This window comes from Rhea pennata, chromosome 3 (assembly GCF_028389875.1).
Source record: "Rhea pennata isolate bPtePen1 chromosome 3, bPtePen1.pri, whole genome shotgun sequence".
Lineage (NCBI taxonomy): Eukaryota > Metazoa > Chordata > Aves > Rheiformes > Rheidae > Rhea > Rhea pennata.
In genome coordinates, this window is record NC_084665.1 from 117,559,674 (window position 1) to 117,586,082 (window position 26,409).

The following is a 26,409-nucleotide window of genomic DNA, read 5'->3' on the forward strand; positions in this document are numbered from 1 at the left end:
ATACAGTGGCTGAGAAAAGAAGGGGTATAACGTAGATGCTAACCTGTTATGGCTAAATTATCCCTGTTAGCTCCAAGTTACCAGTGCCAGCCACTTACCATATACAGTGAATGTCTCCTCACTAGTTTGCTTTTAAGACAGAAAAATATAAACATTAGATCTGTGTTTGAATTTTCTTGGGAGAAAATAAAGCAACCTGGAAATTACAGCATTATTCCAGGCACCATTTCAGAGAAGTTCAGTTTTTTATTCTGCAAATACTTTTCCGTTGTTATTGCTTATGAAAATCAGCACTGTTAAAGCCTAAAGGTGAATGTGATAAAAATAACCATTCACCAAGGCCAATGCAGCCATATAATTTTAAACTAATTCTGAACTTCAGGATTTTTCAGAAAGAAATAGTTTATTTCATAAGAATGGAAGTAGAATGTTGGGTTGGGACAATAGAAGTGCACACGCATCGCTGCCAGTGAGAGCAAATCTTGCAGGTCTAATTTTAGGCATTTCAGCCTTGGTATTGTCCCTTTCAACACGGTTATTTTCCATATAATACAAAGCAGTCCTTTTTTCAGGCTTTATAAACTGCTTTAGAAAGCAAAAGCAAGGACAAAGTGGGCATATGTCATGGCTGAAAGCAAATCAAAGGAACTTAACTGAGGCTGAGGTTAACAGCAATTGCAGGTCATTTTTATTTTCAGAAGACAATTCTTGAAGGAAAAGAAGAATCTAAAGAAATAATATATCGTGACGCTTGAAGTGAGGGGAGTTACACAGTACCTGAACTGGGACCCTTGCGTATGATTAAATGGGCTTCACTCTACCTAACTTAGGCAATTAATTTGCACCCTATTTAGAAGCCTAGTAACGTAGCCCTCTTAAAATAATCGTCTAAATGACCTGTAGTGTTTGGAGAGGTAGGAGTTCACCTGAGTACATCTACCTATCTCTAGGTGCTTAAAACTAGGCACTGTAAATGCAGTGGAAATGCCACAACTAATATGTTACACCATCTAGATATTATTTTCTGATGTTACCTTTTATTGATAATGTTCATAAAAAATGAGTTCATTATAGAAGTGCATGTATTCTTTCCCCTACGTAAAATACCAAGACTGGAGCCAGGTAGTACTGACTGAGACATTCCTCATGGAAACATAAGCCCATCCTCCAAGGAGCTACTACTAAAATACCTTTTAAAAATAACTGAATTAACAGTATTCATGTTTTTCATTCAAGAGAATGAAAGTTTATACTTGCTGAGTATAAAACTGGACAGGCTCAGAGAAATCAGAGCACAGAGAGCTGAGTTGCCTTAATGTGTTTTTTGTTGGTAAATCTAGGCCCCTCAAAAAGGAACTTTTTGAAACAGATTGGTAATTGGCTGTAATGTCAGAAAGATAATTTCTTGGACAGAAGCTACACAGGGGCTGCTGTAATGTCAAGCTACCATTTTGTCCCCATGAATTTAGTAGAGACTTAAATCACAGTGATTGAAGTGAAAGGTGATTATAGGCTCTATCGTTGTCCCCTAGCTGGGAAGTAAGCTCAGTATGAATCTGAGGTTAAGAGATGAAATTAATTCCATGCCATTTTACCTGTCTAAAAATTAGGTGTGTAGTCTAAACTAATCATTTAGGATTTCGTCAAAGAGCAAGTACCTCTAGAAAATAACTAATCCCACTTATCTTGTATATATATTTCTAGGATGGGATGAATTTCCTCTTGTTAAGTGGGTGCCTATCTCTCTCCCTTGAGCACTGAAGGCATCTTGATGGCTAGTTTAGATTAAAAATCTAACTTCTAATGGCTACCACCCAGGTAGAAGCAGCCTGGATTAAGTTCCCTGCCACAGTTGTTATTCTGTGCATAATTTGTGGATGCTGTGTTAGAGAAAATGTCTTTTCTTGGTTTCCTTCGCAGTCATTTCAAATAGTTCAGCATTAACGGTATAATTACTCAGCTTTCCTTTGTCCCTTGTCATATGAAAGTTTTAAAAATTGTAACAGATTTTTGTTATTAACTGTCATCATTAATAATACAAACCATTTTCATTCAGTTTCTTGAGGGAACAGATTAAGTTACAGACTGACAGTTTGATATCTTTCTGGAATCTGGCCTGATTCTCAGAGGCATAAATCAACTTAGTTCTTTTTAAGTTAGGGAAAAATAATGTTTCTAAAAAAGTTCAAATACGTGTTAGAATGGGCTGAAAGTATGGCATCAGCAAACATTGAACAGAGTGTCAAATGGCTTTCTTTGCTGGCAGGAACTAATTTGATGGAAACTTCAAACCAGTAATTGTTTAGTTGTTTGGGAGACTTCAGTGCCTCAGGACTTTTCCATATCTGTTAAATTTAAATTTTTTTTATTGATATAGCAACAGATCTATGTGACAAGCAGAACAGAGGAGCAAACTGAATTCATACCATTAAAAAGATTTTTTTTGTAGATGTTCTGAAAAGTTTTTTTCTTTTTTTCCCCCAGAAGTGTAGCTGGCTTTTAATAGAGAAGGTAAAAATGCAAGTGAGATTTCTGATTCAAATACCTTTTCCCTTGCATTTTGTCATTTTGCCAGGGTAAACTGGCAGCAGCAAGGGGCTGGTTCACTTCTGCATTTGATCTGGGAAAAACAAACAAAACCAGCTCAAGCCTCCATCTAGAAACATAGAGGAATGAGATAGGTGGACGGTGCTCCTTGCTCCTTGCAAGTGATGAACTTGGGCGTACTAAACACTGCTTTATTGGAGGTGTAGAGGTAACAACAACTTCTCCCCCAGGAGTTTATATCTCCCTTTCTATTTGAGGACCTCACGGTTGTCCCTTCCTTTAGGGACGTCCATTCCTCCCACAGCCCTTCCTCCTTTTTCCTGGTTCAGGTGATGAGGTTTGCCCTGAGCTCGCAGGGACCAGAGGAGCTGAGCCAAGCTTCCACGTTGCTAGTTGTTTCTGGTGATGAACGTTCATGGCTGGTTCTGCTGCTCTTCCTGCCCACCGACTGCTCTTCTCTGAGCTATTTCTCCTCAAACTGGACCTCCATGATTTCAGGTTGTAAGTGGTACGCGTGTGCATGCACAAGCCCCACATGCTCACCCACACGGGAGGGAGAGACTTTAAACAGTCTTGTCTTTCTCTCTTGATCTAGGACTTTAGTGTCTTGGGGCTGTAAATCACGATACTTTTCACATGACTGCCTGGGGTTCTTTAAGCTTTACACAACGTAATTATAGCCTGAACAATCCGCTTAGTTGTACAGTCGCTTTTTTAACGGAAATGTTCCCAAATATGGTATAACATGCAATATCATTTAAACAGGCTGAGGCCTGCCCCCCAAGTCCCTCCCGCTCAGTTGTGCCTCTCCTGGAGATGCTGACGGAGTGTTTCTCCCAGCTGGCATGTCCAAACCCTCTCAGCTCTTTGGGAGGAGTTGCCATTCCCCATTGCTCCTGAAGATGCCAAGCCTGTTTAAATGTCAATAAGATGTTGCGCAGGTGAATTTCTTTGCAGTTTAAGCAAGCCTACTTCTTTTTTCCTTACACATACACTTTGTGAGCTTTGGATGTAGATCCTCCCACTGCTTTTGCTGATGACAAGCCAAAAAAGGAAAAGAAATAGTGCTGATAAAAAGTCAGGGCTGATGAGAATTGGCATTGAGCGTGTAACAAGAGCCAGATAGGAAGGGAGGGAGGGAAGGGAACTGGAAGAAAGAATCAGGATGAGTTGGTATAGGTTTACTGGGACTGGCCTGGCAAGCATGCTGATGGGGAAGAGGAGGCAGCCAAAAGCACATGAAGAAGATTGGGCAAGAAGGCACAAAGAGGGAGAACTAGGAGCTGAGATTCATAATTACCATGATCTGATTTTCTGCCTGAAGGCAGATCCATGGAAATACTGAGTGGACATTCAGCCCACAGCACATCTGGATAATAAATCCAGCTTAGCCTGTGATTGTTGTGTATATACACGTACATAAATGTACGTGTTCTTCAGTAACATTACAGCCCATACTTTCATTAGGCTAATCACACACGTTACTTAACACAGCCTATTAATGTGTGCTCATAGCTTGGCACTTGCAGCTTCCCAGGACGTTGTTAATATGACTTATCATTATTCATGTGCCTGGCTATTTTCATGGAGAATCTAATGCCAATCTAAATGTCTTGCAGTTAGAGTGTGTGAGAAGTTGGAATCTTCAAAATGGTAAGAAGTGATACAACACAAAACAGGGAATGAATGCACAGGCAGCTATTATGAAGTGCAGTGTTAGATCTCCTTTGTATGCTGGTGTCATATTCTTAGAAAGAGGTAACAGAGTTTAAGTTGCGTTTTGAGCAGGGAATGCAGAAGCTAAATACTTTAGATGAGATTTGCTTAGCTCTTTAGGTACTTTGTGAGATTTCAAGAGCACTCAAGCTGCTGAAGAGCCGGTAGATGCATTGAAGATCACCTTGACTTGCTTGAATATAAACTAGCCATGGTAATTAGATCACAGTGTCTACATTAGCAAGAAGTACAGGCCAGTAGAAGTTGATCTGTAGATCAAAACAATTGGTCTTGAAGTCCTGTGTCCATACTGTATACATGCTTGTTTTGGAATAGCTCTAGTCTGGTCCTACAGACTGAATACCTGTTTGTGACTGGCTTACATTAAATGCCTTCTTGGAGGATATCTGCCAGATCAGGTTCACCCAAAAGGAATCCAGGTTATGTGTTTCGGTACAATGCGTGGGGCAAACTGTGGCACAGCAAGGGGGGCTGTTTGGGATGTTTCCTTTGGAAGTATGTTTCTGATGCAAACCAGAAAATGTGGAGGCGAGCTACAGGCTGCTCACACCATCTAGCTGCAAGCTAGTTCAGGGAGGTCTACTCGAGCTATGGTCACAGCACAGACTACACAGTAAATTCTCCTTAGTTCCCTTCGATTTGAGGAACTCAGCTAGCTAGGTCCATTTAGGCCTTTTTCTAAATACTTAGTATATTTTCAGAGGTTCACATGTCTCCATGAATCAGATGTCTTTATACCACTTGCACTGGAGTCTGTATTTTCCAAGATACACTAATTTTTCCACAGAACATAACACAGAGATGATTATAAATGAGGAAAGAGATTTTGGATCCTTTTCCCTGAATCTATGTCTTGACGTAGCTTTTTCCCCTCCCCCTTTGCCTGGCTTAAGTAATAGGGCTGTTGTGGTCAGGAAAGATGAGGGGATATTTTCCACCATGAAAAAAGCAGGGAGGTTTCCTGAATATCATTTGTTCTGTATTGCCTTTTGTCTTGGAGACTGAAATATATCACTACCAGAAGTCCATCATTTGGAGTCTTTTCTTGTTCAGTTCCAGAGGGGATTCTGTAACAGGTTCTCTTTACACTGAGTCTTTTTGGAGTAATTAAAAAAAAAAAAAAAAAAAAAGAGAGAGAGAGAGAAAAGAAAAGAAGGAAGAGGAGTACTACAAGTAGAGCCAGCTCCAGCAATTCTTTGCCTTCTATCATCCAGCAGTTTTTTTATATTGCATCCTCTGATTTGATTTACTAGCTGTTCCAAGTTCCTGGCAAGTGCCACAACAGCTTTTAAGATTACTCTGTTTTGTTATTGCTATTTTTTGTATTCCACTCTTTACCCTATTTCTAAGCTGTATTCTTCATTGCCTTTAACTCTTCTCCAGTACTGTCATGCCAGAGAGTTAACAGCTTTGCTAGAATAGCATTTAGCACAATCAGGGCCTGATCCAACTATAGACCTCACAGATTATCTATTATTTTAAAGCTTTAGGTCAAGACCACGTGCCTATTTACAAACTGTGCTCTCAATTCGGTGGTGAAGATTGAAGATGAGCCAGGGATTTGAGAGTGAAATTCTATTCCCCTCTTAAGTGATTACAACATGCCTTCTCACATTGTTAAAATACATGAATCTGTCAACCATTTTATCAAATTTTTAGCTTTTAATGATAGCAACATGTATTAAATCAGTCTTCTATCAAGTTGAGAATTTTCTGTGTCATTTGTAGTACTTTAATACTCATAATATGGTGAAACATTGTAGGCATAAAAATGGTTATCACACATCTTTATGATTTATGGAAAGTTTGAAAAAAAATAAAATGTATTCATAAGTGACTTGTGGAATTGACAAATGAAGTGGGAAAGTTTGCACGTGATTTGAAATTATCTGTGATAATCACTTAAATCCAACTATAAAATGCTGCAGCATGACATTAATACTTAATATTGGGAAGATAAAAGGGCAGGTGAGTTCATTTACAATAACAGGAAGGTAATGCAAAATATATTGATGGGCTGTAAGTATTAGAAGTCAGAAGAGAAACTGGGAATTTTGAAGGATAGCTCTGTGAAAATATCATCTCAGTTCAAATGACAGTTAAAAGGGCTAGACACTATTAAGAGAGAAGTGGAAAAGATATGCCACTGTATACCCTGTGTGTAATTATAGCCACTTACATGATAAGGAGATAGTAAAATTATAAAAAGGATAGAAAAGGTAAAGTTGATTCAAAATGTGGAGCACAGACTAGAAAGTCTGGCTATTTCATGACTGTTGAGGGAGCAGGTGAATAAGGAAGTCACTATTTCTCAGAGTACAAAAAATAGAGTCCCCAGTGAAATTATTGTATAACATTTAATCAGATTTCGAAGCTGATTTCCACAGGATGTTATGGAGACCAAGATATAAATGTGATCAAAAAGGGATCAGAAAATTCAGGAAAGCTAATTTAATCAGTGGTTATTAGACATGATAGTCTGGAGAGTCAATGGAGAGAGAACAGCACCTCCAAAGTATGACTCATCCCAACCTAGGAGAAGTGTCTTAGATCAATTGGCTAAATCGCTGTCCGGAGATGACTGTCTCTCCATTGGTCTCATTAACTAACTTAGTGTAGTCACCAAAATTTGAGAAGGTTAAAACTCGATGATACAGGGTGTTACATTTGTATACAGAAGTTGTGGGGCATTTTTGCAAATAAAAAAGCTGTGAGTGAAATTAAATGGTAAAGATGGAATAGACTATAAGGAAAGGAAGTTTTTTTTTTCTGTTTACTCTCCATGATACTTTTATTCTTTCTTAGCAGCAGTATAATTTATGTACTTTAATTGCAGAAGCATAAACAATGTGAAATAGACTATTGGATGATCACCAAAATTACTCCCAATCTCTGGGATCATTAGAGAGAGCAACAGTCTTTTTTTATATATATATATCATAAACCTTTTCACCTCCGCATTCTCCAGTAATGTGTGAGGTAATCATGAGATAATGCCAAGCCTTCATTTGAAGAAGGAGGGTAATGGCTGATATCCTCTAGCTTTCCAAATTCTGCAGGCTTTTAAATAGTAGCTGTCAACGCAGTTGCAGCTGCTTCATGTCACAGTGAGAATATAAATTTTTCACAGGTCCACTGTCACCTAGGAGCAGCAGTTAGTGTGGAAGGTACAACTGTGTGAGTGCTGTCCTGTCCTCTTCCTTGCCTGGTATCTCCGACATTCCTGTTTGTCTTGGAAAGATACTCCCTGGTCTGCTTCAGTCAGACCTTAAGGTTGTGTCAGCAACTACAAACTTTACTCGCCATGAAACTGTCTTCCTGTCTTCTTCTTCTTCTTCTTCTTTTTGGCATCTTTGGCATCTTTGCTGTCCAGGTCCATGGGCTTCAGCTATTCTCATGGACAATTTGGCAAGAGTCATTCCTAAATTAGAAGAAACACCATGCTACTTGAGAATTAGTTATTTCTTTTGCTTTCCAGGATGCATAGCCTGGACTGCAGTCTTTCTGTTGCTCAATCTTCTAAAGTAGTTTTCCCAGAGAGTCTTTATCTGCCACAGGTTTTGGTGTGCAGTGAATCAGAACAAAATTTATTTTCCTAAACCATTTAAGGGAGCTGCACATTAGCATTTTAGATTTTGAATTTTGAGAACATCCAAATGATTTCTGAATCAGCTTGTATGTATGTAGCAACATTATCAAATGCTTTATCCCGGTGGATAATAAACATAAGGAAATCAGACAGTATTTTGGTTTAATTCCATAATCCCATAATTTAAATATTTATATAGTTTTCCATCATAGCTTTATCTGCATCATGGTTGCTTTTTCTGTTTTTGTGGATATATTGCTACCACCTGTGCTCAGAGCTGTTCCTTTATAGCGGCTTCCCGAATGTTTCACTGGTGAAATTGCAAATGCATTGATGTCCAAATGAAAATTGTTGCTAACATTTCCTGCCTACCTTTTTCAGTCATCCCCCAAAAGATAATGACTAAACCATGTATCCTAGAAAAACAGCACTCAGAAAGCCATCTGCAAAGCAAGCATCTCTTTAAAGTAAGAAAACAGACTATTCCTTGCTTTTTCTTTGCAGGTTGAGGTACAGAAGTTCTCTTTGATGTGGTAGTACTACAGACTTGCAATGCTTTGTAAAGTTCTTGTTTCCTCCTCTTTCCACCATATAGATTTTATTATTCTTGGCCATAGTAGATACTATTAAAATTTAGTTTCTGTGTCTCTTGTTTCTGTCTGTCTATGGTTCTTTCACCAAAAAAACATGTAGTGTGCGTGCACACACTGCACACTCACATGGATGCAGCTGGGCAAATATATCAGTGCTTTATTAGCACAGCCACGGTAACCAGTTGTTATAAAAATTTATCCCAATAGAGCTCTCGCTGAAAGCAGTTGGAAGAAATCGTTCCAAGTACTTTTAATGTGTGAAATTATAAAATTGTGCAGTCTTTTAACATGAGAGCCTCTTTCTGTCTGTCTCCCCCTCTGGCTTATCTTTTAACCAAAACACCATATACTGTGATTCATACTTTGGATTTATGAAGAGTTTTTTTATATATATTTATACACACATACATATATGTATATACATATATATAAATAAAATTTGTATATATACACACATATATAAATATATATATATAAAAATATATGTATATATAGGTACACATGCGCGCGCACACACACACACACATATTTACCTTGCTGTCTTTCAGAACAACTATTGTACTATAAAAATCATGGAGTCAAAAGTAAAAGAAATAGCTAGGAACTTTCAGTTATTGCGTATCCTAGAATTTCTGTTTTGCATTTGTGATTAATTTTATGTGATGAAGGACATACAAAAGGCTTGCCATTAAGGTCATGAAATAATAATGAAGTTCCTGTTTTGGGGACACAAAGTCTCCTTACAGAGACAGCTTTGTTTTTGCTTTGCACTTCTTGTTCGTTTTGCAGTTTCTGTCAATATTAATCTCAGTATGCATTCTATATTTCCCTCAGCATATAACCTTGCTAAGAGCTTTTTATAAACAATTTTGCTGTGTCATCTGTAAAAATACTTATATTTTTCCAGGAAGAAGCATTCATGAAAATCACCTATATTATCTATTCATTTGATTTCAAATAGCAGTATTATTAGCGTGTACTAATTTATGAGGAAATACTAGGGAATGGTGATGATTACGTGCGTTACTACTTTTTGATGCTTTGCATTATTACTTTGGTGCTGGATTGACCCATATAGCATAGGTTCTGAAGGACCTTTTTTTTTTTATTTTAATCTGCATAGAAGCTATTTTTATATTTTGAATCAATTGTGTACAGTGTGACAGAAATTGGATTGACAGCTCTGGAAAATGAAACTCTTAAAGGAAGAAGCACAAGAAAAGAATACTTCTAAATTCAGTCCTGGAGGGACAGTTCAGTTCCATGCCTTCGTATCTTTGACCTTTTTGCTCTAGCTTAAGTGAAGGATACTAGTTAAAGCTAAAAAATTACTTGGAAATCTCAACTAAAATTTGGACCTCTTGTGCTGAGCATGGTAGATACATTACACAAATGGGATAGGCACAAAACAACAGTTGTCTTGAGTTTTATAACTCACCTTTTTGCACAGCTGAAATGACATCTGACTCTGCGCACATTCGTTGCCTGTTGCACATGTTAGCATGAACCAACAAGAAGGGACAGCTTTTTGGTTAACATGGCATAGCTTGTTAGATCAAAAACACCTTATTTTCCACCTACACTTCAGGTGCCTAGTGTATGTGCAGAGTGAGGGAAGGCGGGCATTTTTGAAGGACTCCAAAGACAGGGTCTGTAGATAAAAACTTAGATTAATATATTTAGATGAGCTGGGATTTTCTGCAGTGGTTTTTCTCTGTTGACAAAACAGGGCACTCTGACATTTACTGATCTAGTAGGTTCAAATTAGCTGTCTAAATTAGGTAGGCAAGATCTCATTCAAACAAAGGCTTGGTTTGGTTGCTAAAGCATGAGCACCTAGTGCCATCTGAAAGGCCTTAAGGTGCGTGAGACATCCATATATCGAGCTGGTAGATAGTAACACAGAACTTAGGGGAAACTGGTGCCCTCCTGGACCAACTAGGATACCCTGTATTTAGGTAGCTAAATTGAGCTTGAAGTGGCTTAGCTCATACTGATACTCTCCAAGTCATGAGTTCATCCTCTCTTTGTTACAGGATGAATACAAATCTGCCTATTTAGAATGAGAGTGAAGGAAATCTTACTTCAAATGAGCCATCAAACAGCTGTTAATTAAATTATTACATTTCTTCTAAACTGCAAGAATCAAAAAAGGATGGAATTTTGTATTTCATACCTTTGTATTTCATACTAGAGCTCTGAAGTGTTTTTTCATTGAAAGTTCTTTGTGAAGAAAACATTTTCTTTTTTTTCCTGTTTCTTCTATATTTTACGTTACTGCCAGTCAAATTTTAAGCATATTTTTCCTGTTCAAGCTGTTTGTGATTCATTTGCTCACTTGTTTGTATGAGTAACATTTTTGACCGCCCCTCAATGTCCAACTTAAAAGTGTAAAGCCATTGATTTCGATCTGCAGAATTATGATTCATCTTCTCAGTAATGTATTTCCTCTGCATTTAATCATGCTCCATCTGAAGCAGTCACAGGGGGAGGTTCTGGCGATTGGTTTGTAATGAATTTGGGGTGAGCGTTGCACCAAAGGACCACTAACCACAGTGCTATGAGCACTTTGTTTTGACTTTGAAAGGTTTTTAGTAAAATAAAAAGCTGCAATATACTTCCGTAATAACCGCTTCTATTAATATCTCTCATAATACAGTCATGTGGTTTTTAGTAATGTAGTTGTTTCGCACACAGGTCAAAATCATCAGCTGAAATCGGATCATTTATAGTGGTCTGTAGATGTGTGCAAAAGGGAGCTAACTCCAAAATCTCCAGTGTTATTTTTCACATGCAGAAATTGAATGGAAACAAGGGATTTAAAACATGTCTATATGTATCTGCCTGTATTTATTGCAACACTATTTATAGGCTGCGTTCTGATATCCTCATTCAGATTTGTACTTCATCCTTTATTGGTCACAGTTGTCATCATAGGAGCAAGAGCAAGAAGAAAATTGACTATCATTATGTTGTGAGTTTGGAACAGATAGGAAAGAATCTATGCACTAATCTTGTTGTGGTAATGCCCAGCGAAGAGTAGAGAAGAGCCATTCATGGATCGCAATACCTGCTTCTCCCTGCGTGTCCAGATATTGCCATGAGACAGTGTCTTGCACCATTGGGCGTAGCTGCTAAAGAGACTGTTGTAGAGGAAGAGAGCTGAACATTAGTAACGGGTTGAAGACCACCAACGTTTTATATAGCAGTAAGAGTGAAAATTTTTATAGAATAATACTATATTTAAATAATAATCAATACTGTTCTTACTCTTTGAGGCCAGGCCTTTACTTGCCAAAGAATTATACTAAGACAACAGATGGGGGGAAAAAACAGGAAATCACAAGGACATAAGGAGACAATTTTGAGCAGACTGATTTCCGCAATTCAGCTGCTTAAAACTGGTATGTTTTTGAAGTCCTTGAGAAAAATGGAAAAGAGTTAATTTTCCACTGCTTTGATGGAAATAACTAGAAATACCAGTCTGTATTTGGTATACTAGTGTGTTGGGCTTTTAATGACATTAGTCACACCTGAATAAAGTTTGTAATATAGAGGAATAACAATCGGCCTTAGCAAATATATGTGCTTCTTGGTGAGATCAGAAGCAGCATTTTGATTCTAGGTAATCCACTGTTGTCAAGGAGGGTGGGATCTTTCTCGTTTCACTTTAAGCATTTAGAAATTCAGTTTCAAATCTAAGCAAGTTACAAGGCTGCCTCTACAATCAACAGAAAGAAGGAGACCCTTGTAGAGGGTGATTCATCCTATCTTAAAATAGACATACATATATTCATCCTGCCTCTTTCAGACGTCTATCTCTACATGGGGTGAATCACTGAAATTTCTGGCTGTCTCTAATGACTACAGAGGGACCAAAGAAAACTAAGTTTTTTAAACAGCTAATTTTATATGAAATTAATCCACCTTTGCAGAAAAGTAGGGCAGTATTATTTAAAAGCTATAATGAGGAATATGGATATAAAGGTTTGTGTCGAAAGTAGGGCCTAATGACAGAAGAGTGATAGATGTGGCCTTAAAAAGGCATATGATTGATTCAAACACCAATTAAAACAAGGCTGGAAGATGACCAGTGAAAAACCTTTTAGTAAGCATGCCAACTTACAGAATTTGGCTACTTTGCACTTATCAAGGGTACAGTGACCATTAAAACTAACAATAAAACAAACTGCTAGCAGTTCAGAAGATCTGCTGAAAGTTGTGTGTAGAGAAAGCATGTATTCTTTTTTCTGGGTAATTACCACAGAACAAATGACCATTAATTTAAAAACAGCAAACAGAAACTAAGAAAAAAAAAATGGTGCATTTATGTAACTGTAGTCAAAGTGGATGGCTAGAGTCTAAAAGTGCTCATCTCCAAACAGGAACCATCAATAATATTGATCCTGAAGAAAAACAGTGTTTTAATAACCATGACCTCTACAAATTGAAGAAGAAAATCTATTTCTCAGGTGGAGGAAGTTTTGATCTATTTTGGCATGACAAAATTAGATGAGTGCTTACAGTGCCACATAAACGTGGTCACATGAGTTAAAAGAAGGCTGGAACCCACTCAGGGAGACAATAAGGTTCAAGAATGCTTTGTCAACAGTACCCCAAAAGAGAAGTTTGCAGCAAACATCTCAGAAGAAGTAGCATACTGAATAGTGGATAGATCTCCGCAATACCTAAAAATCATATAGGCTACTCTTCTAAAATGCAAGCTTGGAAAATGGTCCTCAGTTCTGACACTTAACTTGTTCCACTGGCTACTCTGAACTAGTGATGTCAGATTATGATTTCTCCGACTGTGAATCAGGGCATTTCACTTGGGAAAGTTAGCCTGTTGGAAGCCATAGATTCTAGAATAAAACCCTCAGAGAAACCAGGCCAAAGCTATTATATCTGGTAAAAGGAATACAACACACTTGTCACTGCAATTAAGGCTCTGAGGGTGGAGCATTCTGGATAATTGGACTAACCATTACTCAGATCCATTGGAATGTTATTTGGCATATGAATTATTACAAAAAGATACAGTAAATGTTCTGCATGCATTTTAACACATTTTATTTACCAAGAAAAAATCAGAGAGAATAGGCCAGCTAAGAAAATATTAATCTTACTGCTGATAAATGAAGCTTCTTCATCAAATTACACCCTCATCTTACTTACTGATTGCCACTGCTGACAGAGACTTAAGCCAATAGCAAAATGAAACTCTGGCAACAGGTATACTTACATATTTGTCTGACACTCTGCACTAACAAGTATATTATTCTCTTCAGAAAATAATCTCTAAATGGTCTAGAAGATCTAGAATAAGTCACAAACTGTCTAAATACAGGAAGAGAAGAAGTGGGCATAACAAAAAGAAAAAAACATACTGTTTGAGTAGTGGCATGCAACAAGGCCAAACAATAGAGTTAAATAGGAACTTTTCAGTAAAAGTTTTCTTAGGGAACACTGATTGTTCAAAGGAAAGATTTTCTCTTTGTGGTCTGAAAGGAAAGAGCAACTTTATCACTGTCTCTTCAAGGCTAAATCTAAGTAGTAGAATCTGGAAGCTCCTCTGAGCACCTCGGTCATGTTAAACAACACAAATAAATCTCTGCTTAATGCAATATACTTCCTCACATGCCACTTGCAAGGAAGCTCTGGCCTGCTCTAAGCAGCTTTCCAATCTGAATGAGGAGAGGGAGCAGAAACAGGACTTGTATGTACTTGAGACCACAAACCACGTACCTGCAGGTCAGTAGCTGCCTACGTTGGAGTCCAGCTTTGAACAAAGCTCTGCGGGTCCCACAGGGATGCATCAATAATTGAGCTGCTGGCTAGTCTGGCTAGTGTTACCACTGATTTTCATGTTGAAAATGGAGATAACTCCCTTTTTGTTTTATTCCATACTCAGAAGAAAACAAATTCAAACATTTCCATACTTCTAATGAAACAAAATTTTGTTTTCTAGTCATTTAGGAGGAAAATGAATAATAATAAAAAAAAGCCTGCATACCAGTCACTGTTATGTTAGAGCATCTACCTGTACAGATTTTACCTTTTCTTTTTTTTTATTGCATGAATCTAATTGAATATCCATCTCATTTCAGCTAACACTTAAAATATATCTCTTCTTTTGCTTAAACCTCTTCTCTCCATTTATTATTCAATACAATTGGATAATTGTATTCTATAATGTCATTGCTCTCTATTTTTCCCCATTTCTTTTAGGCAGAAAGATTACAGGCCTGAATCTGATCTTTGGTAAAACCAGTATAGTAATGTGAAACCATTAGATTTATTCTAGTTTTACTGTAGTGTAACATAAATCAGGACCTGGCCTGTTTGCCTCACCTTTAATTTGAGGTTTAAATTGTCAGCAGTAAATTAAGACTGCCCCTAACTTCAGTATGGTGCTACACATGCACAAAAGAATCTATTTGTTTTTCACTGATGAGCTTTCCATCAGTTTGTATGGTGCAAAGTATAAGTTTGATTAAAATCTCAGAAGATGCTAAAGCAATATGAGAAGGGGAAAGCTGGCAGTTCAGAATGCTTTTTGTTTCTCAGTTGGAAGAGTACAACGTGTTCCTGAATGCTACAGATCACTGACAGGCAAAATACTAATACCATGGGAGTATGATAAATCTACCTGTACCTGATAATCTGATTATCCCAGAATTACTACTGAAGTGGTGTCGGCAGTTCTCGAGTCACAGAATCGCTGAGATGGGCAGGGACATCTAGGGGTCATCTAGTCCAACTGCCTGCTCAAAGCAGGGTCACCTAGGGCAGGTCCAGAGTACTCCGTATCGCCTGGCCCCATTAGGCTTCACTGTGTCTGTCCTTGGTCCCTCTGCCTGGGGTGGTGCTACTTGCCTGGCTTTTCCAGGAGCAGAAATGGGAAGTGCTGAGAAGTGGCTTGCATTCAGCTTCCAATCCTACAGGTTGCTGCTGCTTTTCCCCTTGCTGGCAAAGTGCAGATGTGGCGTTGCTGTGTGTTTGGATCCAGAGATTTTGAGAGAGGAGCAGGAATAGGGGATTGAGATGAGTGACAGAGTCTTCTACCTGTGGGAGTTTTGGAGGGCCACAATGCAATGCCGCATCCATTGTGTAGTCTTTACTCCTGGTCAGTGAAGAGGATCAAATTGGCTGGTTTACAGCTGGACTGTGAGGGGAGAAAGACAACTGCTGCCATCAGTAGTTCCTGGTAAGCTGACTGATGCCTTTTCTAAAGGTTTAATAGTACTATAACACTTCTTTAGCATCAGTATACTAAAAGAAACAAGTGGTATCCTATGTCCATATCAGTACCAAAGTACCAAGTACCATATCAGTCCAAAAAGGACTTATCTTTCTAATGCAGTTCTGCTATGCAAGAGGTATGTAAGGTTCATAGTCATCCCTGTTTTGTGCAAGCTAGTTTAGATATCACATCAGTAGTTGTTGTGAGTAGGTGCTTCCCAATTTGTGTGGGAAGTATTGCAATTGGACAAAGTCATTCCAATTGCAGCCATCGTTCTTCATGGTTTGGATGGGAAAATTCCTCCTCTCCTCCGCACATACTGTTTCTTAGATACTTATTCCTATGAGGCTTTGGGTATGAGATTTTTGGCTTTTTTTTTTTTTTTTTTTTTTTTTTTTTTTTGAAAGGTTCCTGATTTCTTTTTATGTGGAACAATAAGTATATCTGAAGAAATGAAGCATCTGTGTGTTTTGACAGTCTGCTCCTATCTGTCCTTCGTGCTGATATTAGTAGAGGAAAGGTAGTGTCATAAGGAGCCTGAGGAAAAAGGAACAGTGCTGGGAGTTGTCAGAGTTATAATTATCAGCACACAGCTGGAAATTTGTTAAACAGCCTGATCAAAAATAACAAGACAATTGTTTTGTTATTGTAAATTATGCTCACAGTTCTTGTGCTTTCCCCAGCATTTAATTGTTTTGATTTTTTTTTTCCTCCTATGTATACACATACATTGGAGTCTATTCGATGTTTAATCTACTTAGTGTTTATGGATTTAGATTATGTCAAAGATTGTAAAGACACCCACCACATTTACCTGCTCAATGCCTGGATTTCACATGTAGTCTGCAGGAGTCAGCATGTTCCTGTGGGAGTCTGTGGGCAGGGAGCAGGCAGAGGGTGGGGATGAAGCACAGCTTTCCTTCCAACCTAATGATTGCCTGCCAGCACAGCTGAGCTGGCAAACTAAGTATTGTAATTTGCTTCTGGCATGGTCCACATGGCTCATTCCCATTTCCCAGAGCCAGGGAAAGGCAAGAAAAACATGTGACTTACAAGAGGACTCTTTAATGCCTCTTGAGGCTGCTACTGTGGAGATGTTGGTTGACTACCCCATTCAGCTCATGCAGGATTGCTGGGAAAACAAGAACGTGAACTTGAGCAGGTGTCAAAGCAGCCAAATTGTAGTGAGATAAGTTGGGGCAGTTTTGTTCATTAACATCACCTGAGTGTCTGTACCTAGCAACCTAAGGCTAATCTCCCTATGTTCCTTCTGGAGTGAAAGGAGGGAGGTGACTGGAATTACTGAAGCATCTTCTCCCAGTGGTCCTTAAGATGAATCTTTTTTACTTGGTTACCTCTGGAGGTAATGAAACTGGCCAGCTACAGTGGGCTCCAAAAGTGAGGAACTGTAAGTGTCGCATTTTCCTCAAATTCATTTCATAGAATCACAGAATAGCTGGGGTTAGGAGGGACTTCTGAAGATCTAGTCCACCGCCCCTGTTCTAGCAATGTCAGCTAAAGCTGGTTGCCCAGGACTGTGTCCTGTCAGATTTTGATTATCTCCAAAGACGGAGAGTCCACAGCCTCCCAAGGCAACCTGTTCCAGTGCTTGATGACCCTCACAGTAAGGAAGGTTTTTGGTTTTTGAGCTTTTTTTTAATGACTCTTGTCCTCTTGCTTCTTATCCTTTCATTAGATACCACTGAGAAGAATCTGGCTTCATCTTATTTACTCCCCCAATCAGCTGTTTATGCACATTGCTAATGTTCCCCTGAACCTTCTCTTCTTCAGGCTGAGTAGTCCCAGGTCCCTCAGCCTCTCCTCATGTGTAAAATGCTCCAGTTGCTTCATCTTCGTGGTGTCCATTTGCTGGACATTATCCAGTATGTCCATGTCTGTCTTGTACTTAGGGAGCCCAGTACTGCACAGAGCGCTCCAGGTTGGTCTCACCAGGGCTGAGTAGAGGGGACAGATCCCTTCCCTCAGCCTGCTGGCAACGCTCTGCCTAGCACAACATGAGAAGAAAACGGTCTTGCATAACTGGGTGTAAGCAAAGCAAGCAAAAAGGCATGGGACTGTTTTTGCAGGGACATGGTTTGCACTGGAATTTGGGTCCTTTTTTCAGCACCAGCAGAAGTTTGCGATCTGGAAAAATGCTCAGTTTATTCTTCACTAGGAGCAGCCAGATATATATATGTGTGCATATATATATATATTTGCACCTGCTCCCTTTAAAAATTCAAAACCTGCTGAGAAGACTGAAGGGGGATGGAGAGGAGGGGAAAGAGGAAACGGGTGGAAATGAAGCTGTGTTAGCAACAGTTTGAGGCTGTTCTGAAATCATTAATTAGCAAAGGAGTTTCTGTAGGTCATGTTTTGCTCTTAAAGTTTAACTTTTTTTAGGTCTCTAATCCTGATTTTTAAAACTGTACTCACACTGATGGTGTAGTACTGGCAAGCCACAGGGGAGAGGCAGAACTGTTAAACCTATGTAGGAACTGCTGTAAAATATGCGAGAGAAAAAAAACTTGCCAGCGGCCAGGAGATTTGGATGATGGTAGTGTGGAGGTAGGAGACCTTTTAACATAGCTGAGGAGCATGTGGGACTCCTGATGGAAGTGCAGGAAAGATATCAAACCAAAGATTTAAACAGGGGAGGAATGGAAGACCGGGTCTGGTTTTAAAACTGGAGTAACTGTCTTCCTCTTCCTGCACGTGATTTAACTCCTTTTACCTCCAAAGCCCCCAGAAAAATCAGTATAAAACCAATTTACTAAGCCATGCTGCTGAATCATTATAGAATAACTTCAAATTCCTGCTGCTGCAGCTCTCCCTTGCCTCCCTGGCCAGTCCGGAGAGGACAAAAAACAGACAAATACATCCTGAAATGTTCCTCATAGCCTCCCCTGCCTGCTGTCCTCCAGCACACCCTAGAGCGTAGAGCGTCTTAGATTTTGGATCTGTTGCCTAATAAAGTTCTAGCTTTTAACAGTGACCTTCTTATGGGCTCGTTGGGGGCCAACGTAGCCTGCGGGCCACCAATTCGGGAGCTGCTGTGTGGCAGCAGAGGGACTGCTGCATGAAGCAGTCCTGAGGAGCTTGTTTCTCTGAGTAGCCGATGGCCTCTTCGGAGCATTTTGGCTAAAAGGATGTGTGTTTTAAGGTCAGCCTTTATTGCTGTAACTGCTTGGGGACGGTAATAGAGTTTTAGCATTTTCCGGGCTCTCAAATCTGGACTCTGTTGCTTTTGCTAATATTAATAAGCATTCTTCTGCCAGAGTGTTCACATTGGGAACAGGCTTGACACCTTCACTCACACAAAGTGTCACCCATTTAGCAGGTTTCTTGTTTATCGTGAATCTCTACCCCACACTGGTTTGGAATCAAAGCGTGTAGCTTTAAAAAAAAAATTTTTTTTTTTTTCTTCCATGATTTTTGCCAATCAGAAAACGCAACAAAAGATGAATAACAGTGCTTGGATTGTCACATTGCGCGGTTGAAAGCATGGGAGTTGGAAGCAAATTTGTAGTTTGAAAAAATTAAATTTACTAAACAAAGAAATGCTTGCCGAGTGACCTTTCCTCTACTGGAAAACTTAGCGATTGTGCAGCTGTTCTCTCCTGTTTTTGCCTAATGCATATTCATGGATTTTCACAAGGAGGGGGGAAAAAATAAACATGTTTGGGAAACCATGATTATAACTTAATTAAAAATAGTTCTAATTTTAGAAAATTAACTGTGTTGGCAGTGGTGTACTCATTGCTAATGGGTGATTGTACTTTTTCAATAATAATAAGAGATTCAATGAAACTCTAGAAGATGTTAGAATGTGATTAACTAGATAATCTATGTATTTGAGTTTTTATTCTCAAATAAGCTGCCTCTCCCAGAGCCAGACGTGTGAGTTTATATTTGATAATTATATGAGACTCTTAAGCCTTCTTGCAGATTGTAATTCAATTCTGTAAGAAAAGACCTTTAAAAAGAGAGGAAAGAATGAAGGTTTGTAATTACCGGAAGGCGTTGTGGCTGGGTCGGTCAGCTTGTACAGTCCGTCGTCTCATGCAGAGCAAGGCAGACTATATGCTGCCTTGTACTGGAGCAGCAAGTGAGAGTACAGAGCCCGTCAGCCCCAGATTATACCTTCTGCAAATGCTGGTTTGGTTCTCTGGAAGAAAACTCTTGTTTTCTCAAGATGTTAGCTGCCGGTTTGCACTGAAACAGTAGAGGATATTATCTGGTGGGATGTGTCAGAGATGGCTGAGGGGTGTTTGGGACTGACCGGACAACCTACAGGGGAACAAGCCAAAACTGGGGATCTGCATCAGAGATAGAAAACTGCTCTCTTATTCGTCTGGATGTGATGATAGCAAAGCTTATGGATAGATATCTTTGTCCAGCTCTTTCGCCGTGTAAACTTGTGTAAGAGCAGACCCACTTCATTTTCTATGGTTTTTTTATGTCCATGTTGCTGAAAATACAATAGCTAACTGGAAAATTATGCTGAGGTTCACAGGTTCTGTGTGTTCGTGTATCTGTGTGGTGCCAGGCCACAGGGCTGTAGAACTAAAACAGTCAATACAGAAAAGTTGTAATTACGTTAGTAGTAATAGAAAACTTGTCAGTCAAAAATGCCTGATATTTGCCCATTGAAGATCACTTCTTTTCATGTATAAGTGACACTGAGATAAATACTAATGGGATAAGAATCTAAATGAAAGAAGTCAAATAAAAGTAGATTTGGATGAATTAAGAGAGACAGAAGATGATGCCCTAAGAACCTCCCTAAGGTAGTTACTATAATTACTGAGAATCTTTTTGGATCGTGTGGGTCCTAAGCAAAGCACTTTGAGACTGTACAGGGTAGCAAAATTTGAAGTGGGGGGAAGAGGCCCCTTAAAGATTAAAACAAAATACTCTCATTTCATTTAAAGGTCATGTGAGTTGGAACTAGATAAATATCTGTATTAGTGTTCTGAGTCTCTATAGCATTTAATTTCAGACTATGCCAAACTAAATCAATATTATACATAATTAATATTCATTCTGCAAGCTGATGTTGAGGAGAAAGAGAATTCAAAGATAAGACTAGGACAATTGTTCTAAATACTTATGAATTGCAAATCCATCATTCAGTCAAAACAGCTGGTTTCTAGACATCTGCATACTCACCAGTATTTGAGCTAAGTTTTTCTAAAATGTGTGGATGGGAGTTTAGCAAACCTATGCACTGAGTTGTGAGCGAGCAGTGCACTGCCTCTAAGGAATAATTTACTATGGGCAAATAAAGATTCGCTGTATGAGTTCATGTAGGGCATTCTTATAATTCAGAGAGGATACAGAGCAAATCATTATTTGCAAGAGGTGCAGTGGAATCTTGCAAGGCTGATAGAGGATGGAAGTGTGGAGTGTGCATAAGGAGGATTTCCTTGCTAGATACTTGAAGCACTCCCAAGAAATGATTGCCCATTTCCACCTTCAGCTGTGTCTGTGCAGCAGTGCAAGGCAGTCCTCCGACAGCCTCGGTCTGTGTGGCTTTGGGATGTTCCTGGATGATATTGTCGTAGCTCAGTGGGTTGTAGCATTTCATACTTGCAGATGGCTGAATTTTCAGAGCTCATTTTGTACCAGCTGAATCATTTGACAAGATAGACCTTCTTCTTCCTAGTGTCCAGGCTGCTTGTAGGGCTGAACTGTGCACTGTGTTAGCAAAGGGCTGACAGCTGCAATCTTCATGCCTGAGGTTTGGTTGGAGGATGCTGTGGAGCAGGATAAGGGCAGACCAGGGAGGTAGCACAGGTAAAAGACCAACATGAACAGTATTGAAATTAATGTACTTGTATATAGACATATCCATATTTTGTGTTTCTGTATATTTTATATTTATAAATATTAAACAATTATAAATAGGTGAATAAGATGTATATAACAAATGCAGTGGATATCTCCAATGTTAACAGTGATGAGGTATAAACCGTCTACTGTGTATTAACTCTGCAGTAAGTATGCTTATATATCTATATATATATATAAATAAAAATTACATGTCTTTTAAGACTGGTTTCATCATTTTTTAAAACCAAGTATACAACTCTGACTTTGCTTCCTCGTAGTGGAATATGCAGTGCTTCACATTATAGGCCTGTCTAGTCCACAGCCTTGTACCTGTGTGAAGAGTAGCTGTTAACATGAGTGTCATGTCTGGAGAGACAGTCAAGACAAAGCTAAAAAGGAGTTCTGCAGATGTCCCTGAATCTGTGAAAAGTTTTTGCTAAATTAAAAGGATGAAGCCATATTTTTCAGCCTTAGAGTAGTGAGAAGCTAGAAACTACCTTGCAGAAACTGCTACAGAAGAGACATCACGTCTCAGTATCACCCCTGAAATAAGAGAAATGTGATAGTTCTTTCCAAAGGAAGGACAATACTGCCCAAACCTTAAAAAACAAACAAACAAAAAACAAAACAAAACAAAACAAATCAAAACAAAAAACTTTCACTTAGAATATTTTTAAAGATAAAAAAGGTTACTTTAATTTTTATCATTGATTTGAAGGCAAGTAAACAATCTGTCTCCAGGGCTTAAGACTTCTAAAATGAAAGAAGAATATTTCATTGTTCTCCATTTCGCCTCAAATATTCAAATCTAGCTTAGTATCTTAGTCACTGGGGAGTCTGTGAAGTTGGGTTTGAAAGCAGCAGCATGCACAAAACAAGTGATGCCTTCCAGCTTTTCTGCTAATCAAGTTGAAAATGATCACAGCGACTCAGCTAATTGTATTAATTTATTTCTTCTTTAGACAGAATGGGGAAACAAAATAGCAAGCTGGCCCCTGAAGTGATGGAGGATCTGGTGAAGAGCACGGAGTTCAATGAACATGAGCTAAAACAGTGGTACAAAGGATTTCTAAAGGACTGTCCGAGTGGTAGGCTGAACCTTGAGGAATTTCAGCAGCTCTACGTAAAGGTAAGTCAGTTATTAAGTTCTTATTCTTTGACCACAGAAAACATAACAAAGACAAAACAAAACCAAAAATATAGTTAAGGGCTATTGTTCATTCAGGTTAAACAGTACTTTCAGTAGGGGGAGCAGTGGTGAATACAAGGGTATAAATGAGAAGTGCCACATTAGTCAGACCAGTAATTTGTGTAGCTTACCAGATGTTTAGGAAGAAAGCTGTAAATTACTCACAGAAAATTTACTTTCTTCGCTCTGTAACATATGGATATCTTTCACCTTCAAAAAGAGGCCCCAGTCCTGTTTAATAACTGGGCTGTATCGTATGTGACACCACTGGATTATAAACCATGTGCTTGTTGGAGCTACTCATATAAAAGTCTGTTCTTCTTCTGATTTCAACGATGCTCTTGGGTTGGTGAGTTTTCATGGCAGTGTGTCCCGCAGACAAGATTTTGCATTGTGTTTGAAGGAATTCCTCTATAAGTTTTAAATGTTGCCTTTCGTTTTTCTCTACTAGGTCCTTATCCTTGTTGTATATAAAAGGAAAACCAGGCTGCTTGGTTTATTTTCTTTTTCTTTTTCATTATCAAATGCAATGAAATCTTTTCCTTACATTTAGTATGTATTTATGCTGTAAAAACAAGAGCATGGGGGCAGCATAGGAAATACATTCATGTTACAAAGATAATTATATTTTAATTCGGAATGGAGTGTCTGCCTAAAGGTCAGAGACTTCAAAGTAATCTTGATTAGGAAAAATATTGGATGGCAATGATGAATAGTAGGATCAGAACAATTCATAAATACAGTGTGAGGCTGAATAAAAATAAAAGGCCTTTAAAATGTAAGTAGTTAATATTGAGCGCACTGACAATTTCTGCAGACAGATGGAACTATCTGTCTCTTCCCTTAGTTGAATAATACAATCCTTTCCTGAATTTCTTGAACGCCTTGAACCAGCTCTCTCTGTAAATTATTACCCACTCCCATTTTTCTTCTAATGGATAGTCTAACAAAAACTACTAACTGCAGCTTACATAAATAAACTTCTGTCTTCATATTTTAAATTTTATGGTTCAAGATGTTGCCTCACAATCCTATTCTTAAAGACTGACTTTGTAATTACTGTTGTTTTAAGATGAAAGATTTTCTTTCTGCCTTCAAGTATTGTGCTTTTTATTGACTGATAATTTATAGCTTCCATTTTAAAAAATACTTGGTGTACATCCACCATGATTAGACATCTAATTCTCTTATGTATTTCTGAGGAAAGTAAATGGGCTTTACAAAATATGGATTTCTAGCAAAGTGCATCAAGTGTTTAGCTCTATAGAAATCATTACTTTCTTTTTGGTATATTACAATAAAGAAACTAATATGTTTTAAATGATTTTGTGTGTTTTGAGGAAAGATATATTCTGAAAATAGCTCAGAGTTGTAAGGACTTTCTCCTTCAAAAGAGTGTTTGAATTTATAGATAATTCACAAGATACTTTACCCTTGGAAGAAATAGCAGAGATTCGATACCATGATACCATGTTTACAAAATGGTGGTACAGAATATAAAATAAAGAGCATAGCAGTATTTTAATCTGAAAATGTAGAGACAGCACCATAGTCTGGCTGAGGTGTAATATCTGACTTTTAGTTCTATGCTCATGCTCATGCACGCACTCTCTCTCTCTTTTTTTTTTAATGCACTTCAAATAAGATTCTCTCCTTTGCTTCAGTAGTTAAGCTTTTAAAGATCTGCTGTCATATATTTAGCCTAGTCCATTGTATTTGTATATATATAGCATCTGTATACAGGCTGAAATGCTAATTTTGCAGAAGTGAAATACCATCAGCCTTAGTGAGTCCAGAGCTTTACTTCTACATATAAAGAAATACTTGTAAAATGACCCTTAGCTCGCCGAGAAATGAGCAGCCTGAGTGTCAGTGGTGGTGGCAGGCTCTCCTGTGCAGGACATTCTGCTTGTACCGGCTGCTGCCTGCAGGCAAAATCCCAGGTGCAAAATACAATCTTTGCAGGAGAAGCCACCAGCTTCCCACCAGTCCCAAGTCATTATTGTTAGATTTAAAGCATTTTGATTCTTTGAAAGGAATATTCAGGGTAAAAATTAAAACCTGTGTTGATTTCTCTGTGTGATCTTACAGTTGAGAGAGATGACATTTTATCTGGTGTCTGGACTGGATTTTATCCAAGAAGACTCCCAAATATATATATATATTAGGAAAAGAAATTATAGGACTTATTTTCAGTTATGAGTTACATTTTCTGTAGATGATGTTATGTCTTTGCTCATGAGAGTTATGTGGTGCACTTTCACATGCAATGATGAAAGGGTGTAGGTGGTCTGACTAAGCTCTAAAGAAAGATCTTATTTTACTCATACCAAGTAGAAAATATCCTCAGCTTTAAGAGCAAAAATATATGTATTTTTTGGTTTTAACAAAAATGGACTACCAATTTTACTAGGCTTTCAGATTTGCAGAAATTACTTAATTCAAATTTTGTAGAAGCTGAAAACCTGATGGCAAAAATACTTATTGAATGAAGTATGGTTTCATCATTGTCAGTTATTTTTATTTTTTAGTTGCTATTTCATTGAGAGATGTATCAGTATTTTAATGGGCAAGTCTCAAGTATTTGTCTATGGGAATGCATCTACATTAACATTTTAGGTTACATCAGGAGTGTTATTTTGAGGTGAATTTTCCAATTATCTCCACTGTTCTTCTGTCACCATTGTGGTATGATCTTGCTGCACATGACGTGCCTTTTTTTTGAGAAATTTAACTAAAAGATGTGTTCTGGAGTCACACCATATGTATTACTGTATAAAATGCCTCCTGATAGATGCTTAGTCTATGGGACCCAGCTCGAGCAAGTCTGAAGTAAAGTATCAAGAACATATATGATTAGATGTTAGGTCCTCAGCACTAATGTACTTACTGGTTTACATGTAGACTATACTGAATAGAAGGGGGAGTTACTCTAGCGTGGCTTGGAAGTTCTAGCTTTGCTATTGAAGTTCCCATTATGAGCATAGCTGTGCAATGCTTAAAATAAATAGCAGTTATACAAATGGACTCTGCAGAAAAATTGTTTGCAGCACTTCTAGTAAAAGTGTCTATAAAAATATTTAATCAAGAATACTTCTTTTAAATAGACAGCGACTAGGAGGAAATCTACCTTAAACTGTAGCATATTTAGCATTCTTTGTAATCTAATGAGTTTGGTAAAAATATTGCTACTTTTTTGGTTGTACAGATTCTTGGAGAGGATACAGAATCTGTGGCCAGCTGTTAAAGTTTGTGTTTGCTTCCACGGTCCTGAATGAGGTGAATACTTGAACAATTTTTTAAGTACTTTACTGGCAAACTATTACAAATCCAGATCCTCAAATGCTGCAATACTGAATTAACTGCCCCAACAGTCTGTACAGAGCATGAGAGAGGTCGGAATTTATATATACCATTTGAGAAAGCTAAAAATCAAGCCAGCACATTGTTCACAAATCTGCCAGTGCAAACCCATAAGACTCAATGCTCAAGACAGGATTTTTTTATTAAATTCTACCTTCCTCCAGGGCGTAAGCATCTGTACTCACATGGGAATTGCATCCTGGAAATCTGTCCTGCAGAAAACTCCCTAGGACATTGGAAATAAAATCAAAATCAAGTGACCAGACTCCTTTTTCTTTCTCTTGTAGGTAAAAAAAAAAAAAAAAAAAAAAAG

General features: G+C 38.3%; 1 protein-coding gene across 1 annotated transcript in view; it reads left to right on the forward strand.

Annotated features, from left to right (window-relative positions):
* VSNL1 (visinin like 1) overlaps positions 1-26,409 on the forward strand; it is a 94,483-nt gene that overhangs the window by 17,929 nt on the left and 50,145 nt on the right. The window contains exon 2 of the mRNA XM_062571169.1: positions 22,507-22,673. Coding sequence (XP_062427153.1) covers positions 22,512-22,673 — 162 coding nt within the window. The 5' untranslated portion in view covers positions 22,507-22,511. The remainder of the gene's footprint in view (positions 1-22,506; positions 22,674-26,409) is intronic.